At 38.6% G+C, this 19,428-nt stretch overlaps 1 protein-coding gene across 1 annotated transcript in view; it reads left to right on the top strand.

The window, feature by feature from the left end:
- Positions 1-19,428, top strand: part of LOC104021898 (uncharacterized) — a 124,149-nt gene that overhangs the window by 15,310 nt on the left and 89,411 nt on the right. Inside the window, exons 4-9 of the mRNA XM_087748580.1 lie at positions 1,210-1,473; positions 2,786-2,921; positions 7,414-7,575; positions 8,687-8,756; positions 15,003-15,076; positions 15,243-15,331. Of these exons, the coding sequence (XP_087604706.1) occupies positions 1,210-1,473; positions 2,786-2,921; positions 7,414-7,575; positions 8,687-8,756; positions 15,003-15,076; positions 15,243-15,331 (795 nt within the window). The remainder of the gene's footprint in view (positions 1-1,209; positions 1,474-2,785; positions 2,922-7,413; positions 7,576-8,686; positions 8,757-15,002; positions 15,077-15,242; positions 15,332-19,428) is intronic.

Raw genomic sequence — 19,428 nt, 5'->3', positions numbered from 1 at the left:
CAAATAATAGAATAATGTCTCCATTAGAAAAGCATCTAAGATAATTTATTTCAGAGATTAGGCAGTCCCAGTTCTCCATAATCCAGGAGAATGTGTAGGAGCAGTGGTGAAGCAGATGTTTTGCTGTGTGAGAGGTGTAGCTGACGTGTTTGTTCCCCTTGTCCCCAGGTGACTGCCCTTCAGAGCCGTTAGCCCGGGTATGATGGTAGTCACCTTCCATTTTCTAGCTTTTGTATGGTTTTTGTTTTATTTGCCCTTTTGAATGTATTAGAGCTGTTCAATAGGACCTCGGTCAACCCCCATATTAATTAAAGAAAACAGTTACAATTATGACACAGGACCAGATTTCTTTGTCTTTGCCCTGCTTCCTTCTCTACCCTCTTGTCCATGACCTTGTATTGCTTCACACAGCAAACGTTATAGAGGGATTTACATAAATTCATTACTTCAGGGTGTTTCTTCATCCCTGATTTTCAAGTCTTTGCCATGGGAACACAATCGCTCCAGGGCCCTAAGGCATTGGTAACTCTCTTCCACAGCTCCCAGCTGGTCAGAAGAATATCTCTAGCTATCTTATGAAAAGCGTAAACAGTATTTGCTAGTCTTTGGTATGCTGAGAGTTTACTACCTCAAAATCCTTTTTGACCCTACCCTGAGGTTCACATACTTTGCAAGAAGAGTTTCCCTGCTTTAATTTGAAGGAGGAAGGCTATTGTGTACCAATATCATTCCCAGAACTGGGTGGAGAATAGTTTATGACTCAGTGAGGAGCAAGTCTGCAAGTGTTCTCACTGGGTATTTGGATAAACTCTCCAAAGTTGCTGCAAGAAGAACCCAGTGGTGAATCTCAGTAAGCCCTCACAGGGACACACCAGATTCCCAAGTTGGTTTGTTACTTTGTCTTTAAGTTTTCTACTGGCAATGTTTTTCCATCACTGGTAAATAAAGACATAAAATGAACACTTTTAGAAAGCGAAGGGAAAAAAAGAATTCACAAAATTAGCGTGAAAAAAAAGCACAGCATTTTTTGTCGGAGTGGAAAATTGTTCAAATGCATGATTTGGTGGAAAGAGAAGAGTTGTTAATTGTTTTAGCATGCAAAATTGCTTCAGAGGTATGAAGTTTGTAGAGCTTTGTATGATAAAAGAAAACTGGTTCCCTTGTAATGTTTTTATAACTAATAAATCTTCTCTTTTCCTCCTTTACTAGGTTCTACCACCTAGAAAAGCTATGAAGCCAGGCATGGTCCTCCTCTTTGAACTCTTCCTTCTTCGTGGGACCCATACTTGGATTGATCGAGAAGTGGGATGGGGAGCTTTTCCCTTATGTGACAACAATTTTAATGCTTTGGAGGGAAAATTTAAATGTCCCTTCCTCAGAGGCCATTATGACTCTAAAATTGACCGATTCAAAAAAATTGAAAATTTTATTTCTCAAGACTTGGATCATTGGTTATGCAATCTCTACTTTCAGGTTTGTATTTAAAAAAACAAGGCCTGTTGCTTTAGTCACAGTTCCTCAGAACAGATTCTACTTTCCTTCTCTCAGCTTTAAAATCAATACCGCCTTTCCAAACAGCAGTTTATCAATCTATCCAGTAGGCATACAAAGAAAATGAAAATCACATGCATCTCCAACTTTTACATGAAATTAGTGGAGTTTTTACAGGCAAATGTTAGGATTATTTCAAATATCAAAATATTGTTTGTGGTGCTGAGTAATTGGATCAAAAATTTGGATCAAAAGTTGAAATTCCAAGTTTCAGCCTGCCACCAAGTGCATTTAAATTTCCTCTAGAGTTTTAGTGAATCGCAGAGGTGCTTTCACATGGCTACAAAATAAAATAATCTTGTTTATGATATCGTTGCATGTGTATGTCTGGGATCCACAGGTAGCAAGGAAGGCTCTGTTGTGGTAAGAACCTTACTTTTGAACAGGTTTTGGACATAATTCAGATGTGAAATTTTTTGTATGTCTTTGGTGAAAATGGGTCTGAATTAAGAAATCCTCTTTGATGGAAGCTTTGTTTCTGGACTTGCAAATTAAGGGTGCTGTTGTAACTGAGATACATTCCCTCATTCAGAATCTTAACAAGACCACAAACTTACACATCTTTTATAGTCACGTCTGGCCCAGGAAAAAACATTTACCAAAAGAGATGAACTCTGAAAGCATCTTAATTTTAATATGTGAGATTACTTAATGGAAAGTGTAGTTATTAATTTTCTTTTAGTGATGGTTTTCAGGCAATTTTCTTTTTTGGGTCTACCAAGAGTAAAAGAAAGTGAAAATAAATTCAGAATCAAGTAGAGATATAAGAATTTATACCAAAAATATACCTAAGGTATGTTAGGAAAGAGAATGTCAGAAAACACATTAGCAGAGCTGTGGTAAAAAAATAACAGAAGAGTCAAAATTGGTTGAAATGAGGGGGGGAGACCCTAAAGCTGCAAAATTAGTCTTTCAACTCAACATATAAGCTGGGATGATTTAATGATCTAGGGAATCTATGTTTTCCCAGATGATTCTGAATTTGGATTGTGAGTCACCCCCATTTACCAGAGTATCTGCTTTAGTCTGTAAGCATGGGGAAGATGTACATGGGAAACAGATATGAGACAAAACTGTAGTAAATGGAGTACCGAGAAACAAGAACTTCCTAAAATCCTTGTAGTAGCATCTTGGACTTCTAGGGTTCACAAATAGTGTACAAACAAGTATGTTCTGGCTTTGTGGAATACTGAACTGTTTATGTTCATTTTTTTTTTTTTTTTTTTCTTAATAGATAATTAAACTACCACAGGATTCAGATAAGGAAAATAAGTGTGATATGCACCACCTCCCACCTCAACTTCTCATCTGTTCAAGCGTTGCTGAAAAGAACGGTGTCTCAGAGAAGGTTGAACAGTCTGGACCACAAGGTGGTAGATTCAAACTTTCATGTTTATATTCAGGCTTTCATTGGAGCAACGCATAGTTTCATTTCGATGTTGGCTAGTCATTATTGTTCCTGTTAAGCTAGATTCTCGTTGTTCAGAGATTGGTCCAACATGTGTTATAGCAGGAATACTGTGATTTTTTTTTTTATTAATATTGCTTAACTTTGTTTTCAGTTGTGAGCAATTTAAACCAGCCTCACTGCTGAGGGTGAAACTTTCCATGCTGGCCTCTGCTTGAGGCTGAATAATGTTTGGAATGTCACAGCAATAACGGTTCAACTGCTTATGACACCAAGCTTACAGGAAGAAATAAAAAAGAAAAGATACTTTTTTGTCTAATTATTTCTGGAAGAACTCTAGCACCTCCCTGGGCTAGAACAGGGACTTGAAATTTGGCAGGGAGATAGTTCTGGCATCAGAGGCATGCCTTATGCTACTTCCATGACGTTCCATTAAGATTCAATCAAGCCGTAACCCATAGGAAAGAGAAATTATCATTTGCTTATGTGAAGCAGACCTCCCCAGAAGCTTTCTTAAAAAATCGCTGAATTTTACTTTTAGACTGAGTATCCTCCTTGGCCTCTGTGAGTCTCCTGATGTAGCTACGTTGAAGACATAATTGCAATGGACTCAGAAATTGCTTCTTTTCTCTTAGAAATCCATGAATGAGAAGAATGGCAGGACACTGCCATTGGTTTTTCTTTTTCAGCATGGGGGATCTGACTATCATGGACAAAAAGAATTCTCTTTTGGTATACAGGCATTCCTTATTCCCTTTTGTTTAATGAACTGGAGGATGCAGCCAACCCACAGGTTGTAGTGTCTCTGTGAATATTATGTGCAGATCTGAAACAGTGATTTAGTTCTTCAGGACAGAGGTTCCTTGGGCATTTGACAACAGCAGCAGTGATGCACAGTAGAAGACATGGGAGGAGAAAAAGGAGGGTATTGGAAGGAAAGAAAGAAAGCAGATAATAATCATTTAGTGTGGTGAATGGGCAGCTCAGGTTGGAAGTATAACATGAAAAGAGGCTAGTGGAAGTATTTACCAGACAGTGAGTAATGGTTTAGGAGATAAAGAAAATGAGGTTTGCCCTGTGACACTTTTAGGCTAAGCAGCAACTGTACTATGATCAAAAGGCTTTGATATAACCACCCTGATACCAGAAGCAGAGAGGTGTAAACATACATTGTACTGAGGAGTAAGGTCCTTTTTGTTGCCATGTATCTTCTATGTATCTGCTAAGGTGCTTCCAGATGCAGCGCAAAACCATGAAGAGCAGATTCAAAAGGTGGAGTTGCAGCCAATTTTTCTCAACAGTCAAGAGTTATGGACAAGCTCTTAACAAATCAAACTTGTCCTTACCATTGTTTGGTCCTACCATCAGTCTTCACATGCACATGGACACACACACACACACATAGAGGCTGCAACTAAATAGGTCACGCTTCTGGAAACACACAGAAAAACTCATGATACTCAGTTTGAGAAGTCGTGGAAGATGTATTTATAAGAACTGAGAAAGAGAATTAGTGTATGTCCTATTTTGTGTGCAGACCTCTGAAATATGCTGATAAGCTGATCATGGAAGATCTGCAATTTCCATGCCAAACAGATTTGCACTAACAAAATTTCTAGAAGTAATTTTTTATATTGTTTATATTTATTTATTTTTCTTGGAGCCTTCTTTAAAGATATTATTAGCTGCTAATATCCCCCATGGGTTTGTTTTTTAATGTATCTATGCAGTGCTACAGTATGCTGTTTCTGCTGGTGATATGTTGCTAAGAGATTTAATAATGGGTAAACAAACACAACATGTGGTAATCCATTTCAAATTAAAAGTTTATTAAACGCTAGCTTGATGACTTTCTGGCTATTTACAATTAAAGGAGCAAACCTTAGGGAACTGGAGATCACGTGGTGAAAATCACGACTTCAACATTTCCAACAGAAAAATGTGTTTATGATCTGTGGCAAGCTGTCGCACATTGATATGCTCTATAAATACTATATTATATCTGTTAAACCACCAAAAGCAGGGGGAAGAAAAGCTCTGTTAAAGTGACATTAGGGTTGAGACACAAACCAGAGAAGGCAAGAACAGTCTAAATGAAGACTGGTGCTCTGTAACTCACTCTACTACAGTAGTCTAAATAGTGAATGATCTTACATATCGATACCATATGTGGTGCTGCAACATATAAGAAAAATAGAGCAGGTTGGGAGATGGTGTTTTAACCTTCACTTCAAATTTGTCTTGGTTTTAGGCATTTAAGACAGAACCTTCATATTATTTCCATTAACTTCAGGCTACATTATTCTTTTAAAGTACAGCTCTCTGTTGGGCTAGGTATGGCTCTTCCCTGCTGCACAGGATCTCTCTTCCAGAGTACAATGCAGGGGAATGCAACCTAATACCTCCCATTCTGCCTCCTTTGTAGGTCACAGATGCATGTTATCAGATCTAGTGTGCTGCTTCGTCCAAACCATATCTTCTCTCCATTCTTTTGAAGTCATATTCCATGAGAGGTTCATGGAAGAAGACAGCTTCTGCTTTCACAACTTTTTTTTAAGAAAAGCCTCTGTTGTTGATCTGTTGCCCCATCAAGGGATCAACAGTCCCTGTTAATAAATAAATGACAATTTCTGTGTGGAATTTGTGTGGAGGGTGGTAACAACTCTAATAGAAGTAGCATAGGAAGGAAAATTTGATGCAACTACCAGTAACGTTGCCTTGACAGGCTTGGATCTAAGTAAGCCAGTCTTCTAAATGCATGAAAAATTCAGAAATGTGTATCTCCATATAAAACACTAAATATAAAAATTCTTCAAGAGAGCACTCTTTCTCACTGTAAAATCCACAGCAAGATCCCCTTTGACTTTAGTGTCCATAGAAGAGGGGATTCACACGTGCAAAACGCCAGTGTAACTCAGTCTTTTTTGAAAGTGGCAGCTCTTTGATCCTCAGAAAAGTAGCTGGACAGCAATTGTATGTTTGTTCTCCAGTTCAAACGCTTCTAGATCAGACTCAGGCTCATTTGGGAAGTGTTACTCTGCACTTGTTGGGAACATTCTTCCAAATCCTTGCTCTTCTGTCTGTGCTGCTCCACTGACTTGACATGTGAACCACCTATTTGTGGCCATCAGAAATAGTGATCAAATAAAACAGGCAAGTAGAAAACCACGGATGATTTTATCCTTTGTAGTTTGTAGAACCAAAGGAAAACCTTTTTCATTCTAGTGACTTACTCACGCCTCTTTAATATTGGCCAGTTTGAAGTCCTAAAGTTATGGTCAGCACTGTTCTAGCACTCAAGATCTAAAAAGAGTGCTTACAAGGGGGAACGGGGAAGAGTGGCTGAGGAGGATTAAGATACTGAAACAATAATTTTTTTTATAGCCAGTTGTGTGCAGTTTTTGGTCAAATTACAGCAGAAATCACATACTTAAATAGTCATGACCGATTGTACATCTTTTTAAGCAGAAGTTAGCCCAAGCACTACAGTGTGCAATCAAGATGGGAGATTTGCTTAGCCTGGCTGTGTCGGAGGAGAGGCATTATCAGCCAAGATTTTCAAGGAAAGTGTTCAAAGGTAGCCAGGCTAGTTTTGTCCCAGCAGCAGGATGATCTTGCTGTAGTAGAGGTGTGGCACAGGCTATATTAGCCTGGGTACAGTGTTGTGTTAGCATGACTACGCTGCTCCCAGTACCTGGACTAGCAGAGATGTTTGTTGTTACTGCTTTGACAGGTAGATTTGACATGTAGAAAGACTCCTACTACCTCAGCTGTCTTTGGACTAAACGCCTACATGCATATTTTCTATGTGTTTGTAGCATCATCTTTCCAGAAAGTCTGCTTGTCCATTATTCCCCCTGCTGTAGTATACTTTGGGAGTGTAAATAAAAAAGCAGATTAGCTGTTTGAGTATGGTTTTAAGGACACTTATTTTCTTCCAATGAACAAATAGCGCTTTTTTGCCCCTAAACTTTATTTTTCCCTCCCCTACAAGGTTTGCTGTCTAACAGCAGTGCATGTGGCTCATGTGCCCGTGCATCAAGCAGAAGAAAAGTTAGAGCAGCTGAAATTTTTTCAGTTCGCAAACTATGAGCTTATAACAGAAATAAATATTATACCGAAGGATCATTTTTAGATATACAATTTATCTGGTTACTGTAAAATGTAAGAGCATTTTCCAGTCTGTCTTCATTCTGTCTGCCTGCCTGGCTGTTAAAAATAAGGTTGGTTTGTACCACTTGGCTTTGGCAGTCCTTGAAACCCTGCCGGAGTTATAAAGCTTTAAACGGTTGCGCAGGTCTTTAATTGTAAATTAGTTTTGACAAGACTGCTAGGCAAAGGCCTGGCCCATCCCGTTGTGATGCTAGCCGACAACCCCTTACTGCTCCTGGAGCAAGGAAACATGTGGAAGGAATTGTTCTTTTACATTTCACAGCTTGTCATTTCCTCTGCAGGGCAACCTCTGACCTCCCCGAAAGATCCTGACACCCACAAGGGAAGTATTCCCACTGTTGTAAAGGAAGTGGAAAAGCAGTTTAATACTGCGAAAGGAGGAGAAGCGTGTGTGTCAGAAGAAGCTGGGAGGAAAAGAGAAGAGCTTAAAATGCTTCCAGCAGGTTAGGACTTTTATTGTGTTATTTAATTTATTGAAAGTTTGCAAATAGATCTGCTTTGCGTGTGTGTAAATACCCTCATCTCCCTTCCCCCTCGCTCTCCAATATTATTTCATCATTATTTCACTAGGTAAAGGAAGCAATGGAAAAGTTTAAATCAATTGTGAGGGATCAAAAGCAGCTTAGGTGAAAAATGTACAGAAGCAGTGGGCTCCTCTGTCTAAAACGTATTAGTAGGCCAAATGTGGTAGTAATTACAAGGTGTGTGTGGAGTGCACTGACAACACTAGATTACGGCTGGTGTTTCCGTGACATTTTTACATCCTTTCATTTTATTTGGTCATTTATATCCATGGATTCACAACATGTTGCTGTTAGGTGCTTGGGAAGTATTTTTTCTTCTTACAGCAGGTTAATAGCAATATCCTTTGTTAATTGTGCTGAGCTAAATTACGTAAGAGTGCCTGTCTCGTATTAACGTCAGATAGCATTTGCTTCTGAGATGTGGGGTTTCTTTTGAAGGCAAAGCCTTACAATTTGTGCTGTTTTTTGGGGGTGTGTGGGGGTTTTTTTGTTTGTTTGGTTGGTTGGGTTTTTTTTAAATCCCAGGCAAAACATACGTGACTGAGAACTGAGTAACATAACCACTGCGTCCTATTCTAAACTCAGCACCATGATGGCCGGAGACAGATGTACTACAGGACAGGGATCTGATGGTACCAAGATTATAGACAGCCATTCCCACTTAATCTAGGTAGTGAATTGTGCTCTCTGTCCTGTGATAGGAAAATGGCTGTGCAGGCACAGAAATGGCTGCTGTCGGCGCTCCCCTTCGTGCTAGCACCCGCGCACGTGCCCCATGTGCCAGCCAGCCCTCCTGGTCATGGTACAGATGGTTAGGATAAATAGGTAAATTGAGTAGCTGAGGTAGCGGAGAGGGCATCTGGAGCTAACCTGAGATCTACAGCCATCCCCAGCACTTGTGACTCTCCTAGCCATCACAAACAAGGCAAAGGTCAGCTTTCGTTTTAGGGAAAGGATGATTCTTATGCCCTTTGGTGCGGAGAGAGGGCTGAAAGTGCAAGTAAAAATAAATTAATCCCTTCTTTTGAAGGGAGTGACTCTCCTTCTGTACCAGGAGACTATAATAAGTCATGTTTAGATATTGAACTGAAAAATAATAGGTAAGAGAGAGCTAATAGCTACCTCTTATCTGTGTAAACTGTAGTTTGTAGTCGTCTTCATGTCTGTGGGTTCCCCAAAATTATGCAGTAGAATTTTTGATGCTGATTTGAAGCCAACTGACATGCCAGCTTTCCTTTTACAGCAACCCATGAAACGTAGTTCAAAACCCATTTCTTTGGAGCTGTCCTTCTCTGTTGACTGCCCAAGAAGGCTAGGACTATGCATCTGCTATTATAGGTACATTTGTTGAATATCTCATGTTAAGTGGTCACAAATAGAGGTAGAAGATAGTATGGCATTGCTTAGTCAGGATTCATAAACACTGAGTATTGATGTTGACCATCATAGATGCGTAAGAAGTAGAATACAGAGCTGGTGTCAATTTTTGTTAAATGGTGTTGGTGATAAAAGGTTAAGCATGTTACAGAAAAAAGCAATACAAATTTCCAATCTTTCAAGGTTTCTCAATACACCTCCTAATAAGACCAACACTTCATTAGCACGTCCTTTCTAGATGTTGGCCCTTCCAAGAGTGTAATCACAGCCCCAGGTTAGAAATTTTTTTCCAACTTTGATGTTGGTGGAATCTACTCTGAAATTCATTTAATTCGTTTGCCCAACACTAGCTGTGCACAGCAGCTTAGGATACTCGTAGTATTTAAAACTTGAGTAACCTGCATGAACAAAAGTTGTTTTAAATACTGTTTAATGGTATTTGACATATGCTTTTGGCTGATTTTTAAACTCTTTGCTGATTTCTTTTCCTTGCCAATGTTTCCAACTCTAGAATATATGTCTCAAACTCCAATTATTAGTTGTGCAGGTAGACAGCTATTTCTTCTCCTCTCTTCCCCCTATCCCCATCACTAATGCTTATCTAGGTCTAAAACTACCATGTTGAATTTTTATTCAAATTAGTTATGTGGAGTTTGGCAGAGATCCAATGCCAAACAAAGCATTTTAGAGCCCACATTTTCAATTCAAGAGGGTCTCTTACAAATACCCTGAAACAATGCAGTTACAGAATTGGCCTGATTTTGAAAAGTACTCAATTACTACAAATTTTATCAAAGTATGGTAAGATTTAAAGGGCATTGTTTTGCATCATCAGAGGATCTGACTCGGTATACTCTAAGAGATAATACTATAATCTACTGAGGATTCTGTAATCTACTGAGGATTTAAAAAACGGATCTTGTATAATAGGGAGTCTACGTGAACTACAAACAGACCTCCAAAAGCATCCATGGATTTGAATTAGGTGAAAAATGTTTTTGCTTATCTTTATCCACAAGACAACAGAAGTTTTTCTTCATGAGCTCAATTTCTGGTACTTGCTAAATCTATTACATGGTAATTTAATGCAAAATTTTGGTTTCAAAACACACGTCACTAAAGCACAGATTTTCTCTGGTGGAATACTGTCAGTAATGTAACCACTAAACTCAATATCTGCACTCAGAACTAGGGAGGGAAAAAAGCTTCATTTTGAAATCTCCAGATAATTTCTGCAGAACCATGTATAAACTAGGATTTATATTGTATCTGATATTTAATTTGGAGTTTCAACAGTGCCTGCATTTTCCTCCCCACCAACTCTCACCCCAGCAGGCAGCTGCTCCCCAGCCTTTCTCTCATATGAAGCCTGATTTCTTTTTTCAAAGCCCCCAGGTATGCACGTATCACAGTAAAAACCCTGCAAACATGTAAAATATTTCTCATAAATATTTGTTAGTCAGCCTGTTACAAGCAGCTTGCATTCTGCCCATTTTTGGGGTTTGATACCACTTCTGTTGTTCCTTCAACCCTCTGCTCTGTCACCTTTCTATGGCACACTCAGGACAAATTTTTAGCTCCTGATTTTCAAACCTACCAGCTCAGAAGGATTCTTTCGCTCAATGTCCGTCTTGTAAAATAAACTGAATATTGATAATTGAATATTAAATATTGATCATATTTAAGATCCTCCATTCAAAACCCTCTCCTCATCTGTGGAAAAATCTTGGGAAGTGAATTGTGTCCTTTCGTGACATCAAAAACATTTCTGTCTGAACAAAGCTTCAGAATAGCACCTGAGAAAAGATGGTATCAGGCTAACGGAGGAGTTAGTACGCTAGCATATAACACTCAGAAATTTATTCAGAACATATTAAGGTGTTCCTTCTGTATCAAAATATCAAACACAGAGACAGTTTCATTCTGATTTTATCACTACTTTGGAGGAAAAGTTTTTCATTTGTTAAAATATGCTTGCGTAGGTGAGAAATGGTTTTGTTGAGAGGATTATGTTTATGCTCACAGCCACTTCTGAAACAATGTCATGAAAACCAGTGAGCCTTCTTTGCAATATTTCTCATTATACTGCAATGAGGTTTTTCTCCTTCTGATATGCTGTTTGCTTCTACGTAACAGTTGTACACAGATGCAAAAATAATTACCTAAACCAAAAAACCCAAAGCTGTTCTCATTGGTAGTTTCTCATGGGTGCCATTTTAAAGGGAGCAAAGTGATGTTTTTAAATGAAGATTGCTTGCCCTTCATTTTTTCTACAGGTAGAGCCTCAGACAGCTGAACTTTCTCTGCTGGCCTTTTCCTCCTCTGAGGAGGACCGTATAAAGGATTGGGTTGATTCTTGGAGATAGGATCAAATTCAGCTCCCACTTACAGTTGTGCAATCCATGTAATCCAAACTCTTTTCCGACTCTCACTGCACTGTTTGATTTCCCACAGGCCGGGGTATTACTAGGGAGGGAGTCCAGATAGGATTTTCGTGTCATTTTCTGTTTCCCTGCTGTAATTTCACCGAGCTGGTGATTTCTTTGTTATCTGCTGCCCCACTCCTGGATGGCACCACTCTAAAATCCTTTCTTCCTGGCTGAAAGAGAGGTTGCAGCCATCAGAAGGGAGTGCACTTCATCCTTCTCTACTTTGCCTCCACATAAGTCAGAAGTGTTTCCCACCAAGCCAGTGTAAAATAATTTCCTAGCCATGATGTTTCTTTTCATCCATATTTAAAAAAAAATCTTTTAAAATTTTTCTTCCCCCCCCCGAATACATCAAAATTTCACAGTATCAGCTCTATATGCAGCCTCTGAAAGTTTCACATTGCAGAGAATCTGTTTCCCACCCCTCTCTAATCCCAGTTCACAAAGTATGTATCTACAGTAGTGTTTAGCGCTTTTGAAGTGAATGCCCTGCCCCAGTTGCTGCTCTATGGTTTGCATTGCAGAGTGATTTTGGAGGACAAGCACTGCACTCCTTTAGGGTGAAGCTAAGCAATAGGATGCACTTTAGGTGTGTGTATCATGTATTAAAGGACTAACAATTCCCAGGACCAGACTAGAGCTAGTCTGACACAAACTCTTCAACACACAGTGGGGTCCCCAGTGTTTAGTTGTGTCCTCTGAATCGCTGGTTTCATTCTACAGATCCACTCCTTGTTGCACAACGGTACTTTTTACAGAAGACATAACCAAAGATGATAACTTGCAGAGTGAACGTAGAGGATAAAAAAGGTTACATTATACTCTACAAGGATTAAGAAGCAGTAAGACACCCTCCATTATTAAAGGTCATGCTGCTACTCTCAGCTATTACCCCAAGAAGGCTGATGCTGGGAAAGGTACTGGAGTAGCCCTAACTAGTTTCCAACCTCTTTCCATCCTGTTTTAAAAATGTAGGTGCCAGCTGAACTTAGGGACTTGGTAGAGGTGACACTTTCTTTGTATGCCATATCAAGTGTCAGCTGTGTAGCATCTATACTGTTTTGTTGGGACTTAATATCACCAAGAAATAAGACTGCTCTCAGCATTGTCCAGGTCTGGAAACAAACTTCATTTCACCCTACTTTCCCAAATCCAGACATTCCTCTTATCGTGCCCATTCCATAACAGTGGGAAAAAATGCCACCCGTTTTTTCCTGTTTGTCTTACACAAACGTACAGCATTAAAACTATTCTGCTGGACTTATTAACACCTGATCACAGATTTATAACATTGGATTAAGAATTTTATTGTCTTTTCCAGGCCCTGGTGTAATCACGTTTTCCTGCTTTTATGCATATGTTTGTTGACTTCCAAATAAACCTATTAACAGAGGGTTTACACCTGCCATTGTACCTTTATCATAGCTATGATACCTGTTGTTGATCATTTTTACTTGGTGGTATTTTCTCCTCCTCAAATTGTTCTTTTTTATCATGAATGGTATTATGTTCCCCTGTCAGGGAACAAAATGTATCTTGAGTCAATTTACTAAAATAGTCACTGCTTAGTGCTATATCTGGACAAAGTTGACACCTTTGACATTTTTTAAAATGGCAAAAATAACTGTATTTAAGGTATGATTTATGGGTACTGTATGTCAAAGGAATTTCTGTGTTATTACAGTTTCTGATACAGCCATCCGAACTCCTTCAATGAACAAATTGCTGATAGTGCAGCTAATTAATGCTTTATTAGTTTTCTGTGGTCAATTATAACAAGTTATAAAAAAGTAAAATGCAATTTAATATTAAAAAGCTGTGTGATTCTTGTTTCTTTCTCAGAACTGCTTTGTTTTGTGCATGTAGAAGAAACAGTTTCTACATAGCTCAGTTTTATAAGACACGTTTCCCCCCACTAAGAGCAACTCCTATGATTAAAAAGTAGACTGGAGTCTTTAAATGTCTTTCTGATTGCTGGCCTCTATTAAAAACTTCTTAAAATAATAGATAGGTTTAATTCCTCAAGCCAAAGAAAAATTATATCATCTTAAGTATTTTCCATATTTATTATATTGATGAGACTTGGCTGCAGAGAAAAAAAAGGAAGCAAAATCTCTTGTATTGCAAGTTTTAAATGTACCAGGCTAAGGTTTACTTAATTAGAACCTCCAGGCAATAAAGGAGCCCTTTTTTAAATTCTGTGAATCTTAATATGCTAAATAATGCAAAGCTTCAACTCTTCAAGCATGAGACACACATCTGGCAGCTTAACATTTAAATTACAGAAAAAAAACCACTTCAGTAGTAATTTTCATGAAGAAAAGAGTGGGAAATGTATTACAACTAAATTTAATTTCTTTTTAGATTTTTCATCCTGTCTAATTGCAAGCATTTGCCATCTTCTCCTTTATTTATTTATTTTCATACAGTTTTTTTCTGTACTTTTTATTGATCTTTAATTTGAGCAGCTTCTTACTGTTACAGCCGTTGAAGAATTACATTGTGTTTTTACTTAGCAAAAATTGTTCAGAAAAATCTATGAGGAATTAAAGTAATGAGCTCACTGGTATAGAAAGAAAAGAGTATTCAGAGCCTTACAAATAAACTGTAAAAAGAGCGTGTCATGATTAAATAACAAACTTGAGTTCCTTCTCCCTCCTATTTCTTAAGTGTAAAATATTATTGTTTTCTTTATTCTTTTTATTGTGCTGTTTTTCTGGCCAAGGTAATTACTGCTTTGTTCATTTGTCTCCAAAAACATTCTCAAAGTCTTCATTATTTTAGCAAAGCTATTTGGAAACCCATTTCAGTGAGCCAAAATTAAAAAAAAAAAAACCAAACCAAAACAACTGAACAACAAAGAAAACCACAGTAACCATCTTTACCAAGGTATGTTTATATTTTAATATGTGTTTATGGGATCATATGTATATCACATATATGGAATATGTGGAGACAATTTGAACTGTTTATACTGCATGTGTGCACACACGTGACATACCCAGCAGCTGTATTTTATGCAATTTCACTGATTTCAGCAGACCTTTCACCCCCAATGACATAAATACCTGTAAATACCTCATCCACTATGAATGCTCAGCATATATACACCTATATGTGTGTATACGTATAGAAAGTAAGAAACAGAAAGATGACTGTCTTTTACCGAGGGGAAGTGGAATTAACTGAAAAAAAAACGTGAAATAATCATTATGTATATTTTTGGCTTATCCTTCATGTGCCGTACATTAAGAAGTGTAATACAGACCTTTATTTCCTTCGCACCACTGCTTCCTACAATGTAGGAGTACATTTTTGTTCACTCTACAGGTCACTGCTTTTCAGAAGTTTGAGGGACACACTACTTGAGTACTTTCGATCCCTGTGCCTCATTCTCGATCCACAACCACATCCATACAAGAAAATGAACTTCCTTCTCTTTTCCAAAGAATACATCCTGAGGTGTTTAAAATATCCTTCACTGTCGTTCTTGTCATGTCTGTTATTTATTTATTTCTACTTTTTTGCCCTGCTTCATAGCTATACAATTGTTATTTCCAGCACCACAGTATCTGGAGTCTTCTCTGCATTTATCATCCTAACACTTCCGGAAGGTAGGAGAGAACTAACCACCTATTTATAAGTAGGATGGAGGGGAAAAAATGACCTGCGTGGAGTCATGAAGGATCGTGGTGGGAGAGGGAACAAAACCCAGGTCTTTCCTTTCCAGAGCTTTGTCTTATGCACCAATATAAAAGTACTTTTTTTTTTTTCTTACAGAGGATGATTTTTACCAAGATTGCTGTGGCAATGCAGATGAGCACTGCGTCTTGTTTCAACCGAAGGTCGGCCAAGGAGGACATCACACGGTACTGACTGGTCTTGGTCTGAATGTCACCATCTCACTTAAAGCACACAGTGAAGCCATTGGAGCTTCTACTAGTGCCATTTAGGAATGATTTGTGGGCTTGCTTCTTGTTGTTGCTGTTGTGTTTCTTTAAACTATCACTGTGAATTTTGTTGTAGCTAGTGGGAGTATTGCTGTCTCCTGCATAGATCTGTAGGGAGATAATCTCTCCAGCAAAGGGATTTCAAAGGAGTAGTAGGAAAGACCATCCAGTAATCAGATAACAGCAGCTTTATCAAGGCTGTGCTGCAGGATGATTTTATTTCAGTAATGTTTAAACACAAGATAGATTTCTTATGCATCTATAACTTTCAAGCTCTCATGTCCTTCTGCAGAAGATCCCCAACATCAGATACTTTTAGTATCCTTATTTGTAGTATCTTGGTCAAGGACATAATTAATTTGTGAACAAATATTTTGTCATCAGTACAAGTTACCGTGAAATCACATCTGCATCATGACAACACTTTCTGGGTGAGATACTACTGGAAGTTTCAAATTTAATGTAAATCCTGAGAACTAAGTCACAAAGAAGATTCTGTATTCCTGAGAATTGCTTCTACCTGCATTATCTGTTTTAAATTAGATATTTTCCAATGAAGGTTGCAATTTTTCTCTGTAAGTGTTCCTCCACTGCCCTCCTTAGATCAGCATGGCTTCAGTGAACTATAACTGCAAACATGAATATTCAAATTAATCTTTCTGGCAATTTGCCTCACTCTGTTCTAGATGTACTCTGAAATGTTTTTAATGCTTTTAATTGCCCATGGAAAAAAGTCATCACGGTACCTGGAGTACTCACAAACTTGTGTACTATGTGTTTATACCAGTACATGTACTGTGGCACAAATACTCAATAGCTGGGAATTATTATCGCAATTTTGACTTTAGTAGCGTGATGATCTACATGTAAATATCTATGAGCAAACCCAGATTGGTCAACTGGAAATTCCCTCAATTTTAAATGAATAAGTTTTCAAGTGATTTGTTTCTTGGTATAGATGAACTTGGCAGTGATAGGTTAACGGTTGGACTCGATGATCTTAAGGGTCTTTTCCAACCTTTACGATTCTATGATTCTTTAGGGAGGTAAGGATAACTTGGAGAAACCAGAGTTATATATAAACATAACTGCAGACTGATGTGTGCATGTGTGTGTGTAGCCTTTTTCTATAGGAAGACCGATTTAAGGATTGATGGAGTGGGTGTAATGGGCACAGCAACCCAGCCCATGGGAGTGGCAGAGTGAAATTCATTTCCTACAATCCCATAATAGCACATTGCCTTTGAACGAAGTGCCACGCTCTTATAGGAACCTCAGTTGTGGGTGGCTCTCAAAGCCACATTAAAGTGACCTGGTTTCAGTAAGGTGCGTAAGCCCATGGGTAATTCAGCACTGTCTAGTCCCTTTGGACTCAGTGAAATGACTCACAAGCTTATGGTTATCGAGATGGTTAAATAGATTTCTGAACTGAGCCTCTTATGAGAATACTTCTGCACAAAAGAAACGTGAGCATGTGAAATCTCCTTTCAAAGGTTGTAAGAGCCCCTCTTTTTTAATGGCATGAGTGAACCCTAATGTTCAGAAAGATCCTTGTTTTAGCACGTTCAAGATTTAGACACTTGTTCTGAGTTATGTCATTTGGGCCTACTTGTATCTCTGGAACTGAAACCATCTTCTAAAATAATTTTACCTAACAATCATATGTTGGAAACAATTTCAGACTAATGTAAAGAACAGACTTAAAGCTGAAGATAGAAGTTCATGTAGTGGCTTGTTCTCCTCAGCTGTCCCTTTTCTTGTAGTAAATAGATTTTTTTAATTTGTTTTTTTGTAACTAAAGCAAATAGAAAGACCTTTGTGTCTGACTTCACCTTTTTGAGGAACATAGGATATACTATCAAAACCAAAGATGTTATTGTTTTGCCTCCCTGCCCCCAAATTCATCTATGCTAAGGAGTCACAAATAGTCTCCCACCGAGTATCTTCTGAGTGATGGGCATTAGTGACAACTTAGTTTTTGTTGCAATGAGTGTGCACACCATTGCATGTATTCAAGATATTGCATTGTGGCTATGAAGGACACAATGCTCCTGGTCACTGACTTCTGGGAGAAGTAAAATATATTTTGTGGCTGTAATCCCATCCTCATGCAGATGACTGAGCTTCTGCTTTCATACTTCAGACAAGATCAAACACAGTCTTGGAGAAATTCACTCATAATACTCTTTAACACCTTTGGGATTTATGTCTTAAATAATGTTTTTATATCTACTTTGCACAGGGATAGTTTCATGGAGACAACGTCAGTGCAAGCAAGGTACTTTGCACACACTACCTACTCTAAAACCTTGACTTTTTCTAGAGAATTAAGTTGGGCAGTCATGTGGCTAGGTGAAATGCAATGCTATCTGTAGCTGCCTGATCTTAGTATTTGAAAAGAGCTTTGAGCACGCTACCCACTTCTGCTGTGCCTTAACTATTCATGTTTACATAGAATCACTTTTTGGTAATATATTCCATTGCTTGTGGCAGCTTTTCCAATGACCACTGAAGATACGATTGTATCATGTTTACTGATAACCATATTTAGCATTATGTAGGTATGGATATAAACCTCTGCCTGTTATGTTCACGAGCCTTAAGTTAAAATTCAAAATGCGGATGAGGTCTATGTAATCGAAGCTTCAGAACACAAATTTGCCTTTTAGAGCAAAATGGTTTACCGAGTTTGAAAAAAAAAGAAAAAAAATCTTTCTAGTTTTCATAATTAGTAAAGTATACAGTGATGTGACTACATCTACTGCCAATGCTGTGTTCCCTGGAAACTGAGATTTTTTTGAGATCTACAGAGTAAACTTGGATGTTTTGTTCGTTACGGTTTCATAAATGTGAAAGTCAAAAAAGACTTTAAATCATTTAGGTTAGCTTCTAATATACGCTAGAAAATTTCAACCACTTGCTCCATAAAATCAGCATCAAGGGATGGAGAACAAAAATTTCCTTTTGTGGTTACCTCTAAACAGTATACTTTCCATCTAACTGTCTAAAAGAAAAAACAAAAAGGGAGTCCTGTCTCTAGTTCAAATATAACTGGTTTTAACTTCCATCCCTTTGCTCTCTCTGGGCTCATTCACCAAGTGTTAACAAACCCTTTACAGAGTTTGGTATTGTGCCTAGGAAGCTATTAATAGATAGCTTCATGAAGTCACCTGCAGATGTCTGTTTGGTAAGTTATGACCTCATTGTGTCTCTTGGTGGAAGTGATGTTTGGCTCTGTGTCCAGGGGCAATAACACTGAGCATGCAAGAAACCTGGTCACTCCAGAGAGAGGCAATGCCAGTGCCGAATCAGGCCCTGTGTGTGCAAAAATGTTATTCCACCGATGAGCACAAATTGGGTTTCTGTACTTTGTAGCTCAAGGATTAGTTTAAATCAGCATAAACTGGCACCAGCACTGAAAGATGCAGTACTGTCCCTCTGCTCCCTTGTGCTGGCACCCATGCAGGGTGGCCTGGATCAGAATGGGTCCAGCTGAGAGATAACCCAGTTAATAAAAGGAAAAGAAAAGAAAGAGGCCAAACAGCATTAATTCCCTTCCCAGATCAGCTCCCTCCATATGTTTTACTATGTGGATGTCCAAATTTTTGTGCTGACGGAGTGCAGTGTGCAACACAGGAAAAAGCGAGCAGGTAGAAGAAGACTGGATGACTTCTGGTGTCAGCATGAGCTTACACCTCCTTCAGAGGGTTTGTCAAACTACAGCCTTATAAGAACATAAATCAATTCACTGAACAATATTGTGTGTGCCATTCTGGGCCTCACAATTTAAGAAGGATGTGAAGGTCCTTGAACACATCCAGAGGAGGGCAACAAAGCTGGTGACAGGCCTGGAAGGAATGTCCTGTGAGGAGCAGCTAAGGACTTTGGGATCCAGTGCCAGGATGCGTGGGAATGGCTCAAAGCTCGGGGGAGGTTCAGACTTGACATGAGGAAACATCTCTTTACTGGGAGGGTGCTCAAACACTGGAACAGGCTTCCTAGAAAGGTGGTTGATG

Source organism: Nipponia nippon, unplaced genomic scaffold (genome assembly GCF_047370975.1).
Source record: "Nipponia nippon isolate SJK-2023a ecotype South Korea unplaced genomic scaffold, ASM4737097v1 scaffold_1, whole genome shotgun sequence".
In the NCBI taxonomy this organism is placed as follows: Eukaryota; Metazoa; Chordata; class Aves; order Pelecaniformes; family Threskiornithidae; genus Nipponia; species Nipponia nippon.
This window is presented reverse-complemented; position numbering and strand designations above follow the sequence as displayed.